The sequence below is a fragment of the Callorhinus ursinus genome, unplaced genomic scaffold (assembly GCF_003265705.2).
Source record: "Callorhinus ursinus isolate GAN/ISIS: 27379988/994484 unplaced genomic scaffold, GSC_fseal_2.0 scaffold13, whole genome shotgun sequence".
Taxonomy (NCBI): domain Eukaryota; kingdom Metazoa; phylum Chordata; class Mammalia; order Carnivora; family Otariidae; genus Callorhinus; species Callorhinus ursinus.
In genome coordinates, this window is record NW_027397075.1 from 13,526,211 (window position 1) to 13,546,491 (window position 20,281).

At 57.9% G+C, this 20,281-nt stretch overlaps 1 protein-coding gene and 2 long non-coding RNA genes across 3 annotated transcripts; 1 reads left to right on the plus strand and 2 right to left on the minus strand.

The window, feature by feature from the left end:
• Positions 1–2,160: 2,160 nt before the first annotated feature.
• LOC112828327 (uncharacterized) lies at positions 2,161–5,437 on the minus strand. Its single transcript, XR_012380469.1, has 3 exons — positions 5,225–5,437; positions 3,662–3,728; positions 2,161–3,264 (listed from the first exon to the last, which is right to left on the minus strand). It is a non-coding gene; the product is annotated as an uncharacterized lncRNA (long non-coding RNA).
• A 149-nt stretch (positions 5,438–5,586) lies between these two features.
• LOC141373981 (uncharacterized) lies at positions 5,587–7,522 on the plus strand. The gene is made up of 2 exons (XR_012380464.1): positions 5,587–5,881; positions 6,814–7,522. It is a non-coding gene; the product is annotated as an uncharacterized lncRNA (long non-coding RNA).
• Positions 7,523–8,141: 619 nt separating this feature from the next.
• MMP25 (matrix metallopeptidase 25) lies at positions 8,142–19,464 on the minus strand. Its single transcript, XM_025877379.2, has 10 exons — positions 18,442–19,464; positions 17,888–18,020; positions 16,309–16,450; positions 15,941–16,233; positions 11,453–11,629; positions 11,279–11,363; positions 11,028–11,110; positions 10,588–10,740; positions 10,256–10,513; positions 8,142–10,122 (listed from the first exon to the last, which is right to left on the minus strand). Exons 1-10 carry the CDS (start codon positions 19,288–19,290, stop codon positions 9,851–9,853), a joined length of 2,445 nt encoding a protein of 814 aa, XP_025733164.1. The 5' UTR covers positions 19,291–19,464; the 3' UTR covers positions 8,142–9,850.
• Positions 19,465–20,281: the final 817 nt, after the last annotated feature.

The following is a 20,281-nucleotide window of genomic DNA, read 5'->3' on the forward strand; positions in this document are numbered from 1 at the left end:
CTCTCTCAAATAAATAAATAAAATCTTAAAAAAAAAAAAAAAAAGGAACCTGATGATACAGACAGCCTTAGAGGCCAAGGTCAGAGTTTATTTATTTATTTATTTATTTATTTTAAAAATTTTATTTATTTGACAGAGAGAGAGACAGCAAGAGAGGGAACACAAGCAGGGGGAGTGGGAGAGAGAGAAGCAGACTCCCCACCAAGCAGGGAGCCTGATGCGGGGCTCGATCCCAGGACCCCGGGATCATGACCTGAGCCGAAGGCAGACGCTTAACCGACCAAGCCACCCAGGCACCCCAGTCAGAGTATATTTATGATGGGAAGAGGGGAGGGTTTTAAGCAGGGAGTTACTTCATTTTGCAATGAAGTTGTTTTGACCTTGGTGCTAGGTAGATTTGGCTTGAAAGAGGCAAGAGCAGGGAGACCAATGAGAAGAGCCTGGAAGTTGTCTAGGCTCTGGATGACGGTGACTTTGATGGGGCCATGGGTTCATAAAAGCCCCTGATGGTCAGCACAGGAGGTGGGTTTTCTCAAAGGAAATCAGTGCAGAAGTCACAAGAAGTGGCATTTTGACACAAGGTCACTTGAAAATGCAGGGCAAGGATCTAAGACAACCTGAATGCTGACAGGAAGTGGGGAGAGAGGACATGGCCAAGGGGAAGATCCCCCCAACACTGTCCCCTGTAGGGCAGGGGCTGCTAGCAAGCAGGGTCCATGAGGATGATCGGGGCCACCAAGAAGCTGCTAGCAGGGTATGCTTCAGCCATTATCGCCTCCTGCTGGACTCAGAGGTGGCCCCCAGGGAGGCGATTTTTCTAAGAATCAAGAATTTATTTCCTATGATCCAAAAGGGTCTGAAGAAGCTGGCCGACAGGAGAGGGGGGAATGCTGACTCACAGAAGTGCCCCCAGTCCTTGAGGCCTCCTGGCTCCCAAGCCCCTCCCCACATGCCTCTCTCACCTCAGCATACTTCTCAGACCCAGCGGAGTGCCTGTGGTCCCTGGCCCCAGGCCCATTTCCTCCTTCCTTCCTGCTCTGTTCTCAGGTCGGGGCCCTGGAACCACCCCCCTCAGCTCCACCTCAGCAGCTGCTATTTGCGGCCGGACGCTCCCAATGCAAAATCTGTGTGAGGCTGCCAGAAGCAGGAAGTCAGTGGGGGGCGGGGGAGCTTGGGGGAAAGGAGGAGGGGTGCCTGGTGGCTTAGTCAGCTGAGCCTCAGTTTCAGATCGGGTCTTGCTTGAGCTCATGGGTTGGGCCTGCACTGCATTGGGTCCCCCCCCCAACTGGTAGTCTGAGAAAGAGTCGCTCTCTGTATCTCTCTCTCTCTCTCTCTCTCTCTCTCTCTCTCTCTCTCTCGCAAATCAATCAATCAATCTTAAAACAAAAACAGCAATAAAAGAGGGGCGCCTGGGTGGCTCAGTTGTTAAGCATCTGCCTTCGGCTCAGGTCACAATCCCAGGGTCCTGGGATCAAGCCCCACATCGGGCTCCCTGCGCGGGGGGGGGAAGCCTGCTTCTCCCTCTCCCACTCCCCCTGCTTGTGTTCCCTCTCTCGCTGTCTCTCTCTCTCAAATAAATAAATAAAATCTTAAAAAAAAAAAAAAAAGAAAGAAAGAAAAGAAAAATGATGAGCTGACCTGAGCCCTTCCAGCCCTGGCCTTCTCCTCCTCCCCTGAGTTCCTGCATTTGCAGACCCACACCAGGCCACAGGCCACAGGCCTGAGACGTGACTCCTGCCCTCCCCGCCAAGCTGCCTCTCTGCCTGGCACAGGCAGGGGTACACCCTCCCTCCCCATCCGTCCTCCATCCTGCCCCCCCTCCCATGCCCCAACCCCAAGGCCTCTGATCTTGGAAGGAAGACCGAGGAGCTTCTGTGGCCCAGCGAAGGATGAAGACCCGGGTCAGGAAAAGAAACGAGGGCTGAAAGCTCCTCAGGCCTGAGCTCCCTGCTGCTCTGGGAGCACCATTTACTGAGTCTCTACTACGCATCAGGCAAGGCATCGGCCTTCCAGTCCTCTCCACAAGTCCGTGACCAGTTGTGACACCAGTGTCCCACGTACAGATTTAGAGCGGTCAGGTGGACCCCAGTTCGGGTCCACGTGACACATGTCCCCTCCCAACCACTGGTGCCCCCTGCTCCTGACACCACAGGCATTCCGCTGGGTTCGACCAACTTTTATTAAGACACCATAGTCACAGTGATGGGCCAGACCTGGGGAAGGATACCGGTCAGGGGGTTTCGCTAGGCCTGGATCGCGCTCCTGAGGACCTGTGCCATGAAGGAGCAGAAATCGTTAAACACACTCCAGATGGCCTCCACCACCTTGCAAAGGGCCTGCATGCCAGCAGCCAGGGTCTTCTTCAACCAAGCCATCGCGGCCTGCCACTTCTGCCAGAGGCGGCCCAGCAGCCTTTGAAAGGACCTCAGGGCTCGGTTACAAAAGGACTCCTTGGGATAGCAGCCCTCAGGACTCCAGTCTTCCAGGGAAAGGACAGAGGACCTCCAGACCCTGGAGCCCAGTTCCTGCCACACCTCGGGAAGTAACGGAGTGGAGTCCTGCAGGGACGGAGTTGGGGGCCGTTCAGGTCCTGGCCCTGGCTGAGGCCTCCCAACCTTTCTGAGAATCTGGGAGACAGAAGCCTGCAGACGAAGCTGCCCGCTTTCCCACATGCGCGGACTTCTCCCTCCGACTTCCTCCCCCTCTTCCAGCATAAACCATGTACGCGGTGCGGACCTTGACCAGCCTCGATCGGCCCCCGGCCCTTGGGGCCCAGCGGACGGACGCGGCACTGAGGGTGGAAAGGGGGCTCTTGCCTGGGTGTGCTGGGGAGGGGGAGGCCGGTGCCAGGAAGTTGCCACCTCCCCAGTCTCGAGGGGCGTCCCTTCCCCCTCCTCAGCTCAGCGGGGCTGTGTCCATACATGGCAACACCAAAATCAAGACAGAACACGTGGGGAAGGGAAGCAAGGAGGGCCGAGGCGGGCGCCTCACACGCACCTGATTGCTGTTCTGATAATGCAGATCCCCAGCTTCGAGCAAGGCCTAATTGAAGTTGTCCTGGGGAGAAGAGGGGGCGGAGGCTACTGGCCTGGCGCTCCTGCCTGCTGTAGTCTGCAGTCCCCTGTCACCTCCATGGGGCCAGGTGAGTCACCAGGGAGCCAGGAGCCCAGACCCAGTAACGTGGCTGAGCATCACCCTGGGGACTAAGGTGTGGAGGAGGAGCAATGCCCAAGTCACCTCCAGCTGCAGCACTGCTAACTGCTTCTGTTGGGGAAAAATCATTTGTTTAATCCTCCCAGCATCTCCCACACTCAGTCTTATCCCTAAGCCCCAGGCTGTTCTCCGCTCGCCAGGCCCCCATAGCTGGGTCCAGCCCAGGGGTCTGGGGACCAGGTGTCCGGCATCCCTGCCCTGTCATCGATATGCCCAGTGACTTGGACACCTTCCTAAGCCTCCCTGGGCCTCTGCATTCCCCACCTGTGCACACACCTGCCACACAGGTGTGAACTGAGACTTTAGCCTATTGCGAGGATCTGTCCAGTGGAAGGAATGGGCAAACCTGGGGCTGCATCTTCATCGTCCCCATCACCACCATCATTGTGAAACCACCCACCCAAGCCAAACTGTAGAAAGCAGGCAAGTGGGGGGCACAGTGACCCACCTGCTCTCGTCCTTCTGGTTGATGTTGTCAGGCCTGAATTGTTACAGAAACTGTCCACCATCTGGCGCTGTGAGGGGAGGAGAGGCAGCGGTGGGAAAGACAGGCCTGATCCTCCTCACCGCCGCCCCCAGGTGGGCCAGACATTCCCAGCTCCACACAGCAGGACCCAGACACCCCTCACTCTCCCAACCATGCATCGGGAAGAGCTTCTACACTTGATCTTAGCCAAAAGGCCAAGAAGCGATCGGGAAGATCTTACCATTTGGGTCATAAAACCTCAGTCAGACTTCTGCCTGCCTATGGATGTAAACAGTGATTTTTTTCAGGCTCGTGTGACCTTGCCATCCCGCCCCCCACTTGCTGTATTCGTGTGCGTGCACATGCACGCACACACGCGCGCACACACACACACACACACACACACACACACACCTAGGAACATTGCTCTGGAGAGTGCAGGGTTGAATGTGTTACCGAATACCTGAGCTCTCCATCCAGGCTGACAGTTGGCCAAGGGAAGGATTGGCAATGGCCAGTCTTCTCTGAGGTGGTGAGAGAGATGCAGGGACACCCGTGGCCAGCAACGCTTCCTGACTGCTGACTCTGCAGACCCATCTCCCCTGCCCAGACTCTTGGCTTGACCCGAAGTGCGAGGTACACCAGAGCCTCCCTCCCACATCTCTACCTTAGGGCCACATCTGGTTTCCAGGGCACACAGGGTCTACTGGGATTTGTGCTTCCTCTGGCCCTCTCCAGCTGCCCCACAGACATGTTGGGTCTAACTCCTAGAGCAACCCCCTTGTCCCACAGCACACCCTGTTCCTCAGGACCGCTGACACACGCAAAGACACACACACACACAGAGCTGCCCCCCATAATTTACCCCCAGACAGGAAATCTGGCCCCACAAGGACCTGCTCTATAAAGTGAATGACTCAGGGACTCCTGGGTGGCTCAGTGGGTTAAGCGTCTGCCTTCAGCTCAGGTCATGATCCCGGGGTCCTGGGCTTGAGCTCCTTCAGCTCAGGTCATGATCCCGGGGTCCTGGGCTTGAGCTCCTTCAGCTCAGGTCATGATCCCGGGGTCCTGGGCTTGAGCTCCATGCTGGGCTCCCTGCTCTGCAGGGAGTCTGCTTCTCCCTCTGCCTGCTCTGCCTGTCACTTCCCCTGCTTGTGCGGTGCGCGCTCTCTCTCTCTCTCTCTCTCTCTCTCTGTCTCTCTCTCCCTCTGACAAATAAAATCTTAAAAAAATAAAAAATAAAGTGAATGACTCAGAATGTGAGGCTGTTTGTCAACAATTATTCAGAATTTCAGGACAGAGATGGCAGAGCATTCGACCAAGCAAGCTCAGGCTCATTATGAGACTGGAGCCCTGTTGACTGCCTCAGACCCCTGCTTCCTCAGGGGGCTCCCCCACTGGTCTAGGAGAATGGGACAGAGCCAGGTGCATGTGGAGCGATCAGCAGGTCCGCGGGCCAGCACAGGCGGGAGAAGGGGGACCCACAGTGCAGAAATGGTATCTGGGGCCCACCGCCCCGTCCCCCTCCCCTCCCCCCCAACTCACTCTCAACACCTGGGTGAAGCACATGGTTGTTCAGGCCTCCAGGGGCTGTGACCTGGTGGGCAGGAACAGGTGTAAGGAAGAGTGTTCAGAGAAGCAGGCTTCCTGCCACCCCCACAGAAAGTCCCTTTGGCTGCAGCTCCCTCCCCAGGACTCCACTGAGCCATCACCTTCTCACATATTCTCCCAGCTGAGGTTTCTGCTCCAGAGAGCAAGCCGCTCTTTTAAGAGGGAGGAGGGAGGGAGGAGGGAGGGAGGAGAAGGGAGGGGGGAGGGGTTGGGGGAAGGGGAGGGAGGGGTTGGGGGAGGGGGCAGCCTGCCCTAAAGGCAGGATGTGGGGCTCTGTGTGTGTGTGTGTGTGTGTGTGTGTGTGTGTGTGTGTGTGACACAGAGACAGAAGCAGAGGACAGACAGGGAGACTGAAGGGCCTGGGAGGGGTTGGGCATGGGTCTAGCTGTGGCTGCCCCACTCTTGGAGTGGGTAGGAATCCCAGAGCCTGGAAACAGGCCTCTTCCCCAACCTCATCAGCCTGAGACGGGCGAGGGGCAGAGGGAAAGTGCAGACTTGGGAAAGCGGACTGAGATTATCCCTGAGCTCTGGAAAATGAAGTCATCCAGTTGGGGGAAGTCCCGAGGAATGCTGGCCGGGTCACTTGGAACGGTGTGTATCCCAGCTCCCAAGTCCAGAGAAGGTTCCAAGAACCTCCTGGCCCACAGTGTGGCAGGACCCGCAAGACCCCTAGGGTGGGCCCACCAGGCGGGGCGCCTGAACATATGGTCCCATGGGCCCCTGCAAGGGTGGCTGGAGGCAATGTCTGTCTGCCAGGGGACAGGGTAAAGCCCTCAGGAGAGGTTGAGGGTGGCTTGCTGTCGGCCTAGGCCCAGCTGACCAGGCTATCCTGAGCCCTTCTGGGGCCAAGGGATGCCATGGTCCTGCAACACTCAGGCACCTGTGTGTGGTGGTTCGGGCGGGGCGCTCCCAGGTCCTGGTGTGCCTCTCACACAGCTGGGCTCACCCCCTGCTCTCCCCTTACCCCGCTCTGGGGCCAAAGCCCCTCCCAGTTCAGCACAGCCTCTGTCTGCCCTCTGTATTGGTGTCTGGGGGCGGGCACAACAAAGTACAACCGCTGGGGTGCCTAAACCACAGAAATGTATTCTCTCCCATTTCTGGGGCCAGAAGTAGAAATCAAGGTGTTAGCAGTGGTTCCTTCTGAGGGCTTTGGGGGAAGGGCCTCTCTCCCAGGCCCGCAGCCAGCCGTCTTCATGTCTGAGTCAATCTTGTATGTGTGTCTGTTCTCAAATCTCCCATTTTTATAGGGACAGCAGTCCTATTGGATTAGGGCCCATCCAATGACCTCATTACCTTGATTGCCTCTGTAAAGACCCCATCTCCAAATCAGGTCACATTCTGAGGTGCTGGGGGTTAGGACTTCAACATATGAGTTTGGGGGGATACAACTCAGCCCCTAACACCCTCAAAGAGGACCTGGGGTCCTGGGGTTCCACCAGAAGGACGGAACTATAAAGCACATTTCCTTGGTGAAAGTCTCACTTGCATTAACTAGACCCCGGCTGGTGTCTCCCTACCCCTAGGAGCCCATCATTGGTCTGAAACTCCTTTTGCACAGCTAGGAGTCCAGATGCTTCCCTGAGCCATCTTTAAATTCCAGGTGGAAAGAGAGAAGACAGCTGCTCCTGCTTCACCTGTAAGTAATACTTCTGGGCTTCATCTGGGGACGCCTTGCTCCCTGACCCCATGGGACACTTGGCCCCTCCATGACTGGCTCACAAAGACCACCATCTGCAGGCATTTTGTATTTCATTGCGGACTGTATCATTTTCTTTATAGTTTTAGTGAGAAATAATTCACATACAATTCACCCATCAAAGTGTATGATTTTCATCACCTCAAAGAGAAATCCCATACCCCTTAGCCAAAACCCCCCAATCCCAAAACCCCACCTGCACCAGTCCTAGCCAACCCCTCATCTACGATCTGTTCCTGGATTTTCCTGTTCTAGACATTTCATATAAATGGAATCACATGGAAATGGTCACACTATGTGACCTTTTGTGTCCGGTTCCTTGCACTCAGCACAGTGTTTTCCATCCACAGCGTTTCCATCCGGCAACATGAATCAGAACTTCATTCCTGGGGCGCCTGGGTGGCTCAGCTGGTTAAGCCTCTGCCTTCGGCTCAGGTCATAAGCCCGGGGTCCTGGGATCGAGCCCCGCATCGGGCTCCCTGATCAGCGGGAAGCCTGCTTCTCCCTCTTCCTCTGCCGCATGTGCTCTCTCTCTCTCAAATAAATAAATATTTAAAGAAGAAAAAGAAAAGAACTTCATTCCTTTTTATGGCTGAATAATATTCCACTGCATGAGTATGCCACCTTATGTATCCATTCACCTATTGATGGGGTATTTGGGTTGCTTCTACCCTTTGGCTATTATGAATCCTGTTGCTGTGAACATGTGTGTGCAAGTTTCTGTACATAGGTTTCTCCTTCTCTTGGGTAGACCAACACTTACAATGATGTTGTTTTGACTCTAGCCACCCTAGTGGGTGTGAAAGAGTATCCCATCCCGGTGCGGTTTTGATTTGCATTCCCCATAGGACTAGTGATGTGGAGCATCTTTTCATGTGTTTGTTGACCACTTCTATATCTTCCTTGGAGGAGTGTCTAGTCTGATCCTTCACCCGTTTTTAAACTGGTTTATTTATCTTCTTGTTATGAAATTGTAAGAGTATTTTGTATATTCTGGATACAAGTCTCTTATCAGATATGTCCTTTGCAAATGTACTCTCCCATTTTGTGGGTGGTCTTTTCATTTTTAGGGTGTCCTTTGAAGCACAAATGTTTTACATTTTGATTATGGGAGCATACCATTTTAAAAATAAAATTAATCAATTTGACATGGTCTTTTTCCATAGTATACTTAATATATTTTTAAAGGCTGGAGAAGTTTCCAAAGAGCATGATAGTAGCCACAGATTTCACCTTGGACACTCCTCCTCTGAGCTCCCCTAGCCAACTTTTGGGTTCCTTTCTCTGCTTCCTTCTCCCACTCATTCTCTCTCTCCACCTGCCACCCCACTGCCCAACAACTCTGAACCCCAAGTTCTTCTACAAAACAGAGCGATTCAGGTCTATCAAGTTCCTGCAGCCAAACTCACCCCAGGTCCGTCTGTGCACAGAAGCAATGAAGGGCTTTCTCTCCAATCATTTTCCTCGTCCTCCTGCATGGGGCTCATAAGCTTTTAAAATACAAGTTTCCTCCTCCACGTATTTTGAAAGGATCCTGACAGAGGCCCAGATTTCTGGTTTTCTGGCAGCTTAGGATTCCCAGTCACGGACTGGTTGAAGACCTCTTGTTGTTGCCCTCCTGCTGGTCAGCTTGTTGTGACCCACTGATGGCAGGCAACCTCCCAGCAATGCTGGGACTTCGCCCGCGGCCCCCGCCCCAGGCAGCCCTGTGGGCTGGATGGCAACCCAAGAAATGGTCCCTAAGTGGCTCCACCCATAGACCGGGGCCATCAACTTGACTCCACCGAGAACGTGAAGAGGTTGGCCCCTAGGAGGAAGAACATGGCAGAGACACAGGAAAGCCACAAGATGGGGTGGACAGCTGCTGTCCCAGCTCCCATGCCCACTCCTCAAGCTTACTCAGATGCAGACTCTTGCATTCAGGGTGAGGGCGTGAGGTCTGCATTTTTAAGTTCCCTAGGTGATTCTAATGTGGAATATTCCAGAAGTATAGTTCCAGAGGCACTGATTTAGATCCTGCATTCTGCGGGGAGCGGGGAGTGGGGTGGGTGAATGAGGTGGCCCACCCACTCATCACCCAGGGGTGCTGAGGAAGCGTGGCTGAGTCCAGGGTCTTCCCACCGCATGGAGCTGAGGAGAGTCCAGGAGCTCTCCTTGAGGGAAGCGGCAGGCCCTCCAGTGTGGAGGCACTGAGGGGACTTGTAGGGATAGGAAGGTGTTCTGTTGAACCCACACAGTACTGGGTCCAGAGTGGTACCAGAAAGTAGGTTCACGGGGCTTAGGTTGTGGAGGGTCGTCTGGGTGGCCACTGATGTCACCCAAGACGTGGGACACACCCACGGGTGCTCGGGGGTAGTTTCGGGGCTGGGTCTGGGGTCCCCATCCCTGTGGCATTGAGGATGTCTTGGAAATGGGACAGGGTGGGACAGTCCTGGGAAACTCGGAGCAGCGGGTGGAGATAGAGGCTGGGGTTCAGTTCCCCAGTCGGGCCATTCCTCTAAAGTCGGAACAGCCCAGAGCTGCTACTGGGAGCCGCTGTTGCCAGGCGGGGGCAGGGCTGCAGTCGGCCGCTGTGCTCCAAGAAACACCAGCTTTTCCGGGAAAAGGAGCGTCCTGCGGAAGAAAAGCGCCGCCGCATCCGCGCGGGGGCAGGCGGGGGTGGCGACGCTGAGCACAGGACCGGTCCAGCCTAAGCGCCAGCCATTTGTCCCCGGTCCCCAAGGCTTAGCTCCACCCACATGCTCCCAGCTGCGTCCCCGCAGAGTCCTACCCCTGGGAACAGCGGATGCGCCTCCGCGGTGACTCAGGACGACCCCCCCCCCAAAACACACACACCAAAACCCGCGGTGGGAGACCCGTCCCCCTTAACGGGAGGCGACACCCCCCACCAGCACGGCCAGAAGGGACAGCAGGAAGGACAGCGACGGCCGCCCTGAGGCGTGATTGATCTCGCACGAACAATCGCAGGTCCCGGGTTCCAGGGTCGCTTTGGGGGGCCTGGGGAAGCGTGGGACAGCGCTGTGGGCCGGGCAGTCCAGCCACTTGGGGCCCATGGGTTGGGGGGCCTCGGGCTCGGCCTTGACGCTGCCCTTGGGGAAGCGCCAGTAGTGGGCGCCCTTGAAGAAGTAGGTGTCACCTGCGGGGGTGGGAGGAGACACTTCGGGGGCCGGTCCAGGCTGCCCCTCCCGCGGGCTCCCCGAAACCCCCAGGATGGCCCCTCTCCCCCGTCCCCGGGGCCTCCAGCCCCCACCCCCCGCCCCCTCTCCCACCTGTGTTGCTGACGGTGACATCGTCCGGGGCGTGAGGCGCCCCTTCCCAAAGACTCAGGTCGCGGGGGTAGCCGGGGTCCGGGCGCGCCCCCGCCTCGTCATAGCGCCAGTAGCGCTGGCCCCGGATCAGGTAGGTCTTCCCGTTCAGCGGCCACGAGAACACTGCGTCCACCTCCTCTCCCGCCGGCAGCCCCAACTCCGTGAGCGGCCGCGGGGCGCCCTCCAGCTGCCGGTCCTGGAACACCCAGAACTGCGGGCCTGCAGGGGAGCCGGCAGGTGAGCAGGTGCGTCCCCCCGCGCGGGCCCAGCTGCGCCCCGGCGCTCTCACTCACCGCTGAAGAGGAGGATGCGACCGTCCCGGGGCCGGGCGTAGGCGGCCTGGATGACCTTGACCTGGGCGGGCAGCCCCTCCCAGAAGCGGTGGAGCCGGGCGGGCCGGGGGGACACCAGCTGTCCCGAGGGCTGCAGGCGCCAGAACCAGGGGCCTGTGTCGGAACAAGGGGCGGGCGTGGGGGCAGGAGATGGCCAGAGGTCTTCTCCCTCAGAGCGCGTGGCTGGGAGACCGTGCTGGCTGTCTCCCCCGGCCGGCGGAGCAAGTCCGTCTGGGTTTTAAGGGTGCAGTGGCTCTGGGGTGAGCAGCTCTCCCAGGCTTTGCCTTGTGGTTTTAGCACTGAAAGTCCTGCATCCCGGGAACCCCCACAGGCGTGGTGGGTCATCCTAAGGGGGTAGGAAGCCAACTCTATGGGGTCAGGGGAGGTCTGGAGTGACTCACCTTTGAAGAAGAAGATTTCACCACGGATGTTAGCGATAGCGTCAAAATTGCCATCACATCGGTCAGGGATGGGAAGAGAGGGGCTACGAAGGAAAGGAGAGGTGAGCAGAGAGAGACTGAGGTTCCTGGTCTCTTTGCTTAACTGTTAGGACAGTCCTATGAGGTAGGGACTTTCACCGTGCCCATCTCACCACTGACCACACTGAGGTTAGGGACTTCACCCCAGGTCATACAGCTGCAGAGGGACTCACCTGTCCGGGGGCAGGGCAGGGGGCGGGGGAGGAGGAGCCAGGGGTTTCCTTGTGGGCTCATCATATGGGGTTTGGGGCACCTTCCCTGTGACGAGAGAGTCAGAGAGGCGTGAGTTCCCAGCCCCCACTGCAGCAGAGACCACAGGGCAAGCCGCCCCTCCCCAGCCCCTGTACCGTAGAGCTGCTGCAGGCCTTCGCGGTCATCCTGGGACAGGCGGTACTTGTGGGGGTCGCCCACCGGGCCCTGGTAAAAGGGCCTCATAATTGAGTTGGGTGCTGAGGAATGGCCCAGGCCCAGGGCATGGCCAAACTCATGGACAGCCACAGCAAACAGGTCAGTCCCCTCACCATCTGGGGAAGGAGGGAAATTGGGCTAGAGCTGTGCTCCTCCGCCACACCGGGAACAAAGGCAGCCAGGAAGCCGCCGGAGTGGGACCCGCCGGCAGACAGGAACAACCAGGAGACCCTCCAAAGGTGGCTATCTCCAGACCCTTCTGTGAGCCATTCTGTCCTTCTTGTGTGCATTTACTTATTTGGTAGATGTTTTTGAGTAGCCTTGTCTGGCAGTTCTGGGAACTCGGGTACGGGGCTGAAGAGACCCACAGAAGACGTAAGGGAAGGGGTAGGAGGAGACAGTCTGGACAGACGAAGGGGCGACCTTTCGGATGCAGCGCCGGCCCCCAGGCAAGGAAGCCTGTGCATGCAGAAACACCCTGGGGGGAAGCAGGAACCTGGGGGTGCATGCATTTCTCTCGAGGAAGCCCCAGTCCCTCTCCAGTCTGTGGTCAGAACTCCCCACCCACGGTCTCCTTGGCCTCCGTTCCCAAGACCTTCACCCCGCTCCCACCCCCATGGTGCTCCCCCTCCTCCCATGTGCACCCCGCCAGTGCCCCCATCCCCTCAGTCCTCTGTCACCCTCCCCCATCTCCCCCTTCCCACAGCCTCCACCCCTCCCCTGCCTCCCTCAGGTCCTGGGCTGCCTCCCTGCCTCTGCAGCTTCATCCATCTCCTCGGGCAGACACTCAGACCAGTCTGCTGGCCCTGGCGGCCAGCCTCGTTCCCAGCCTCTCTGACCACAGCCTCTTCCTTGGGGACCAGCCCGGGTGCCAGGAGTGAGCCTCTTCACACTCCCAGTTGCTGGCCAAGTCCCAGCTCCTCATCGATCCACCTGCTAGCTCCTACTTCAGCCGCTGAGAGGCCAAGAAAGCAAGACTGCAAGACAGCCAGAGAGGCGAGCAGCTGCCCAAGGAAGCACAGTTTCCACGGATGTTGATCTACTGCCTGGAAATCTCTAACTCAGGCCAGCACTGTTGAAAGTGGGTTTACTGGAAGGGGCCTGGTGATCCGAAAAGCAAATTTCTCCCAGCCCCTAAGGTCTGTTGGATGAAAGTGAAGAAAGACATGCATGGGTGAGTCTTAAGAAGAGTAGCAAGTACTTGCTCTCATTCTCCTCTCACAAAACCTCTTTCTTCTGTCCTCATTTGACAGATGGGAAACTGAGGCACAGGGAGGTCAAGTCAAATGACAGTACAGCCAAGTACTCTGGCCGTATTGTCCTGTCTTTCAGCAGCGACTTCAGATGGTCTTGGTCAAACTGTGTTCGTATTGATGGATTTGGTCGTTGCCTGTGGGTTTTCTTATTGCCCTGAGGCCTTTTTCTGAGAAACTGGAGGAAGCTGGGTGTCTACGTCAAGTAGATCTCCTTCATCCCTCACCCCTCCTCCCCCTGCTTTGCCTCTCCTTTGGCCACACCCTTCCTTGCACACTTCTCACGCTCTGCAGCTGGGGGAAGACACACAACTGCAGCCCCAGCCCCAGCCCATGAGATTCCCGGTGGCCAGTCTTCGGGGGTCCCCGACACCTCCTCTCAGCTCTGCTCTAGATCTCATCAGACAGCTCCTCTGCGCTCTCCACTAGCCTCAATGCCAGGCCCACAGCCCCTCAAGCTGCTCCCCAGCTCTGGCCTCCAACTCTTAGGTGACAAATGCTGACAAATGTATTTCCTATTTCATCAAGACAGACCATCCGATGCAATCTGTAACTTCCTGTGTGCCTGGGCAGATACCTCCGCCTCCCCCATGCTCGCCTCCTGCCTCCTGCCCTGCCCTGTGCAAGGACCCTGCTTCCCTTACCTCCTCAAGGACAAGGACAATGCCCCACCCCCCCATCCATCCCTGCATCCCTGCACCCACGTGTCTATCCATCCATCCATCCTTCCATTCATGCATGCATCCATCTGTCCATTCATCCATCCGTCCATCCATCCATCCATCCATCTATCCATGCATGAATCCATTCATCCATCCCCCAACTCTTTCTGTTGGCTCATCCAGCATCACCAAGTGCTCAACACTCCCTCATCCTAAGCCACCCCAGTACCTATCTGCCCCCATCCACACCCCTCTCCTTCCCTAGCAAGTTCTGTGGTCAGTGATCTAAACTCAGTCTTCACTTCCTTGGCCCCTCTCATGCCTAACCTCACTGTGGTCAGGACTCCTCCCCCACCCGCGAAGTCTGTAGGCACCAAGGTCACTTTGTCCTCAGGTGATCACATCCAGGCCCCTGTAACTTACTGGCCTGGCTTGCTGCCCTGCCCACTGCTCCCTGTTCCCCTCGTCACCCTTGCTCCTGGTCACCTGTGGGCCTGTTCTTCCTCCATTTCCTTTGGTTCCTCCTCTCCTTCTACCCTCCCCTCAACTGTGGGGCTCTCCACAGCTCTGTGCTTGACCTTCACGTTCTACACTCTCCTCCTAGAACCTTACCATCCCCCGTGTGCCACCAGGCCACTCTGCAGAGAGCAGAGTGCTACTGCGTGTGGGCCCTGTGCCGACCGCTGTAGGTGCATTACAAGCCCACCTGCCAGCAGGTACTATTATAATCCCCATTTCTCAGATGATGAAACTAAGCACGGCGTGGCAAGTGGAGGAGCCCTGACTGGAGTTCCACTGCAAGCCGGCGTGCTCAAATGCTGCGTTACACAGCCTCGCTTCTGTGGATGCTGTGGGCACCTCGCCCAAGTCAGAGCCTGTGTGCTCATCCCTGGCTGCCCCCTTCCCCAGAAAACGGCTCTCCCTCCTGGCCAGCCTCCCTGCCGTGGCTCACAGCCAACGGCCGATTGCTGAGTGACTAGAAGAGCTGGACCCCTTGCCTCCAGGCAGGACTAGCCGTGTGGGTCAGGCTCCTCTCAGCTGAGACCGTACCCTGACTAAGCTTCTTTCCCCAGCTCGCTCTTGTTTCCCTTTGCCCTACGAACATACCCTGAGAAACTGCTTGCCCAAGAACTTTCATCTCCAGCTCTACTTATGGGGAACCTGACCTAAGTCAGAGAAGTCCCAGTTCTAGAGTGACACACTCGACCACGAACGCACCGCCCACACTGAACAGCCAAGCGCTGCAAACACGCAGCCAACCTGAACTCCCCTCTGCCTTCCGAGAGCCTGCTCTTCCTCCTCCAGGGGCCCCTGAGTCAGAAACCTAGCCATCACCCCTTCCTCCACATCCCCTCTGTCCCCAGGGTCTGGTTAGATCCCAATCTTGCCCATCCTGACTCAACTGTCCTCTGACCCACATCACCCAGCACCATCCCTTTCCCGGACCCTCCAGAATGCAAGACCTTCCACGGCTCCCGTTCCCTTCCCCCCACCCCCCCCCCCCACTCTGTCCCCGTGCTTCCAAGGCCCTCTTGTGATGAGACACACACTCCCCCTCCCGGCACCGTATTTCGGCCTTCCAGCCCCACATGTCCCCCTGTGCTCCTAGCCCTGACGACCCTGGACTCAGCTAGCTCGCCAGCTTGTGCTTTTCTCTGCATCCTCCCCACAGCCCCACATGCCCCAGGACAACAGGATCTTGTGTGCTAGTTGGCCCTCAGTACACGCATGTGGGATGAATAAAGTCACCACTTCTAGGAAGCCCCGTCAGTCAAAGGCTTTGGGTAGCCTCTGAGCACCACAGGCTGGAGGACTTCCTCTGCTAGGATTCCCTCAAGTTGTGTCACCATGTGTGGCAACTGCCGGTTACTCTTCTGACTCAGCTGCTGCAAGGGGCTGTTTTCACTTCTTTTAGTCCGCAGCTCGGAGCTGGACGCCTGAGAGACCTCGGTGATGGGTAATGTTCTGTGTCAACTTAGTCAGACTATGGTGCCCAGTTGTTTAGTCAAACACCAGTCTAGATGTTGTTGTGTAGGTTATTTTGTAGACGTAATTAACATCTACAATCAACTGACTGTAAGTAAAGCAGATCATGCCCCATGGTGGGTGGGCCTTGTCTAATCAGTTGAAGGCCTGGAGAACAAAACCTTCCCAGAGAGAAAGGAATTCTGCCTCAAGATTGCAACATAGAAATCATGCCTGGTTCCCAGCCACCTCGCTTGCTATGCAGATATCAGACTCAGGACTGCAGCATCAACTCTCACTTGAATTTCCAGTCTGCGGGCCTGTCCTATAGATTTTGGGTTTGCCAGCCTCCACAATCCTGTGAGCCAATTCCTTAAATAAATCACTTTGCACACACACACACACACATGCACACACGCACACCACTGGTTCTGTTTCTCTGGAGAAGCCCAACTGATACAGCCCCCATTGATACATGTGATTCAAACCGAATTCTTAAGGACAGACAGACCTGGGGAAGGGACCTCTCAGAATAGGGAGATTGTACCTTTTGATCCATAAGTCCATGTCTCCTCGTCATCAAAGTGAGTGTCCCCAGAGATAGGGTGTTCCCCGGGGAAGAAGGCATGGGCTAGGGTACCTCCCTGCCCGTCGAAGGGGTAACTGTCCTGGTGGTATGCCCGGGCAAAGTCGATGAGGATGTCGGGCTCTGTTGGGTCCTGAGAAACCAGCTCCTGGAATTTGAGGCCTGACTCAATGCCCCAGGTGGTCAGCGCATGGTGCATGAGGGTCCGCACCGTCTCCTGGGTCAGTGCTGAGCTCTGGGGGAAGGAGCGTACCCTGGGGAGACAGAAGGCAGCTGTTCCACACGGGGCCCAGCAGGCAGGCCAGGGTGGGGTGCGCACCAGGACCTACCTCCACGTCAGGGTTCGCTTCTTCCACATGCTGCCACTCAGAGCATACCGGCGGCGGCGGCGGCGCCTGACCAGCTCTGCCGCCCCCAGCACATCGGGCAGGGAGCAGCGGGGCCTCTGCATGGTGGCCATCGTCACTGGGTCTGGGGGAGAGGGGGTGGGGGAAGGGGATCAGCCGTAGGACAACCTGCTGTAATCATGGTACTGGCTAACCTACACGGACACACTGAGGCTCAGAGACGTTAAACAACTTGCCCAAGAAGGCCTCGCAGCTTGGATTTGAACATAGGCTAGCCAGTTCAGGTAGCCCGCTCAGATCAAATTAGGACCCTGCTCTTCAGGGCAGTGTTCCCCTCTTCACCGGGCCCTGGATGGACTGGCTGCCTCCATGTGATGCTCAGCTCTGGGATCTGGGGGTCCTGCTTCCCTGAGCCTTGGTGCTTGGACTCTGGAGAAGGGAGCCACGGGAGTGCAGTGCAGATTCCTCTCTGAGGCCGGAGCCCCCTGGGAGGTTGCTTGCCCATACCTCACGCCCTAGGTCCCTAGTCCTCACCGCATCCTAAAGTCCAAAGCCCCCAGGCTGGCTGGGCCTCCGGTCTCCCAGGTTAGATCTGCCTGGAGTCCCCTTCCCTAGTTCAGCTCCCTTCCCAGCTGTCCCCTCATCCTCAAATGAAGGTCAAACCTCACCTCATTGGTTGAGGCGACAAAGAGTAATGGGGCACATACAGATGCTAGACGCTACTTGGCAGTGGACAGGACAGAGAAAGGTCCTACCTCCCCTGCAGCTAGCCAGCATCCCCCCAGTTCTCTCTTCTTCCTCATTTTACCTGACAGATGAGCCTCTCAGCTCTACCTCCAAAATATGTACCCTCGATTCAACTGCCTCCTTCCTGGTCTCCATTTCCACCCTCCATTCTCCATCAGCAAGCAGAAGAAGCTTAGAACTGTAAATCCAATCCAATTGCCTCCCTCCTTCAAACCCTCCAGTGGTTTATCATGCTTGTAATCAAACCCACCTTTCAAACATCGCCCCCCACCCATTCCCAATCAGGTTCTTGCTTAACTTTTCAATCCTTCTCTCATTACAGACACACCAGTTTGTGCCTACAACAGGGCCTTTGCATTTCCCTGGGACACTTCTCCCACATCTTCCCATGGCTGGCTGCTTCTATTTGTGTCCTATGAGTTCTTTGTGTCATTTGAGCTCCTCTCACCCCCTGACACCTTTCAGAGGGATCTGCCCTGACCAGCATTTTATTTTCTTCAAAACACGAATCACTATCTGAAATTATCTTGCATATTTTTGTTCCCGATCTGTGTGCATGTCCCATGAGAGCAGGGACCTTTTCTGCTTTGTTCCTCACTGCACCAGCAGAGCCTGAAATGGCCTTACACGTAAGAGATTCTTAGTAAATATTTACTGGAAAAGGAATGCCTGAGAATATCGTGGGTTTGGCCCCAAGACCAGCATTTCATAGCTCCTGTGATTCAGGTGCATGCTGAGGTTTAGATACTGCTGGCCAATGGTCAGGCTGGGTGCAGAGGCAGGGCTAGGGAGGGGTGTGAGGGGGTCTACCTACCCAGGAGGCCTGTCTCAGGCAGCCCGGCAAACCTCTGCATGACCTTGATAGCATCCCTCAGCTTTTCAGGGCTCTGCAGCTGGGCTTGGGCAGGGTGGGGGGGTGGCAGATAGCCATAGCGGGTCAGCCAGTCCTAGACCATAGGAGGGAACAGGGGAAGCGGATGAGTGGGAGAGACACCCCCTTCCCACCACCATCCTGGAAGCCCCACCTCTCTCCCGGCATCCAGGCATCCGGAGCCCAGGGGGCCCAGCCCCGGTGACTGCCTGCTGTCCGTCTCAAAGTGCGGGCTCTCCAGCCCTGGGTTGTGTCCGGACCCAACACATTCACATTCACAGGGGTAGGGGTGGGGAGGTGGAGGTTCTGTCCTCCACCTCCCCACCCCTACCCCTCAACAGATCTTCAAGTCAAAGCCCCAAACCTGATGGGTCCAAGAATCTGGGTCCCCAGACCCCATCCCCAGTCACTCTTTGGACAGTTGAGTCAGTTCCCAGCCCGGTCCGGACCCCACCCCACCCCGCAGATCCCAGGAGCCCCCAGACCCCGGCTCTCACCAGTCCCAGGCTCACGTCGTGCGCGGAGGGCTCCCGGGCGCGCGCGGGCGGCGGCAGCAGCGGGAGCAGCAGCGCCAGGAGCCGGAGCATGCCCGCGGGGCTCGAGGGGACCTGCCCACGGCCGCTCTGGGGACCTGGGGGAGGGGGTCCGGGACCCGGAGAGGCTCGGGTAACCCTGCGCGAGCTAGGAGGGGTGGGCGGGGGCACCGGGGGCCGCGCTGCGGGTCCGGGACCCTGGGAGGCACCACGCGGGGGACCCGGAGACGTCCAGCGGAGGGCCCAGGTGGGCCGGGGTCGCTGCGGGGCCCGGGAGGGTTGAGAAGGCCCGGGAGGGGGCGGAGGTGCAGGCTCCGGGTGCGCGGCGGCGGCCTCTGGGTCCCGGGCCGGCCCCATCGGACCCCGCGCGGCGCGGGCGGCCCCTCCCTCCGGGCGGGGCAGGGCTGCCGCAGCCGAGGAGGCCAATGGCCCAGCCTTCGGACACCCCGCGAGCAGGGGGGAGCCGGCTTCGGAGAGCGCGGGCGGCGCCGGTGGGGGGCGGCGAGGAACCCCTGCCGAGCGTCCCCGCCTCCGATGTCCCCGCCGCGCCCGCAAGTTTCTCTTCCCAGAACCCGGCTCCGCTGGGACTCTCCGCGGCACGGCTCGTTTCTGCTTTCTCCACCGCGCGCAGCGGGGCGGGTGAGGGGAGGCTCCGGGGCGCCCCTCCCCCCGCCGCCCTTCCCGGGGACCCCGCGGCCGGCAGCCGGAGGCTGGGACGCTTCCCTTCGCCGCGGGGTCCGGGGCCGCCTCCCCGCCCGGCTCTGCTGGCGCCCGGGTGTGCGCGGTGCCGCCGCCCGGGCTCCCCGCCTTCATTCCCCGAGCCCCGTGGGCCGCGCGGGTCTCTGCATCCGCAGGCCGGGGTCCCGGCCGCCGTGAGACCGCACCCCCTCCCGCAGGTGCTAGACGTGTAGGATCCGGTGCCAGATGCGCAGAGGCTGGAGCGGCCCGGGGCCGGATGCGCAGGACGGAGGAGGGGGGTGAACCGGAGCGGATCCGGCGGCAGAGACTTGGGGACCCGCAGAGCCACGCCTCACCCCTGCGGGGGAAGCCCAGGGCTGGGAGGCCGTGCGGCAGGAGAAGGACCGGGAGGAATGGGGCGGGGGGGGGGGGCTTTCCGGCGAGGGGAGAAGTGCGTGCGAGTCCAACAGTTCTGTCTCTGCAGCAGGGCAGCGATGGGGCCCCCTGCGTTTTAGATAAAATAAATAATGAGCAGGATTAGCGAGCTGGAGATACAAACTAAAACACTGAAATCCTGTATGCGTCCAAGCCAGCTGCGCTAACAAAATACCACGGACTGGGCGCCGGGAACAACAGAAATTTATTTCTGGAGGCTGGAAGTCCAAGATCCAGGTGCCGGCAAGGTTGGTTTTTCCTGCCATTTCAATTCCTCCCCTGGGTTTGCAGGTGGCTGCCCCTGGCTCGTCCTCACCTGGTCTTTCCCCTGTGCCCGGCACCCCTGCTGCCTCTGGGCACCCACATCTCTAACAGTAAGGGCACAGTCAGGCCACCCTCACGGGCTCGTTTTGCCTTCACTGCCTCTGGAAAGGCCCTGCCTGTAAAAGCAGTCCCAGGCTGAGGTCCTGGGCATTAGGACTTCACTACAGCAGGTGGGGAGGAGGGGTGAGAACACAGGGCGTCCATGATAAGCCCCACGTGTCATACAAACCTGCACTCTGCCTTCCCAGCTTCTCCTTTACTCTCAAACCGCACTCACGAGGCTTCTGACACCAGAAGCGTGTTGGGTTTTCCCCAGATCAAAGTATTATTTGGGACACCAGCTGAGTTTCCTGCCTCTCAGTTAGAT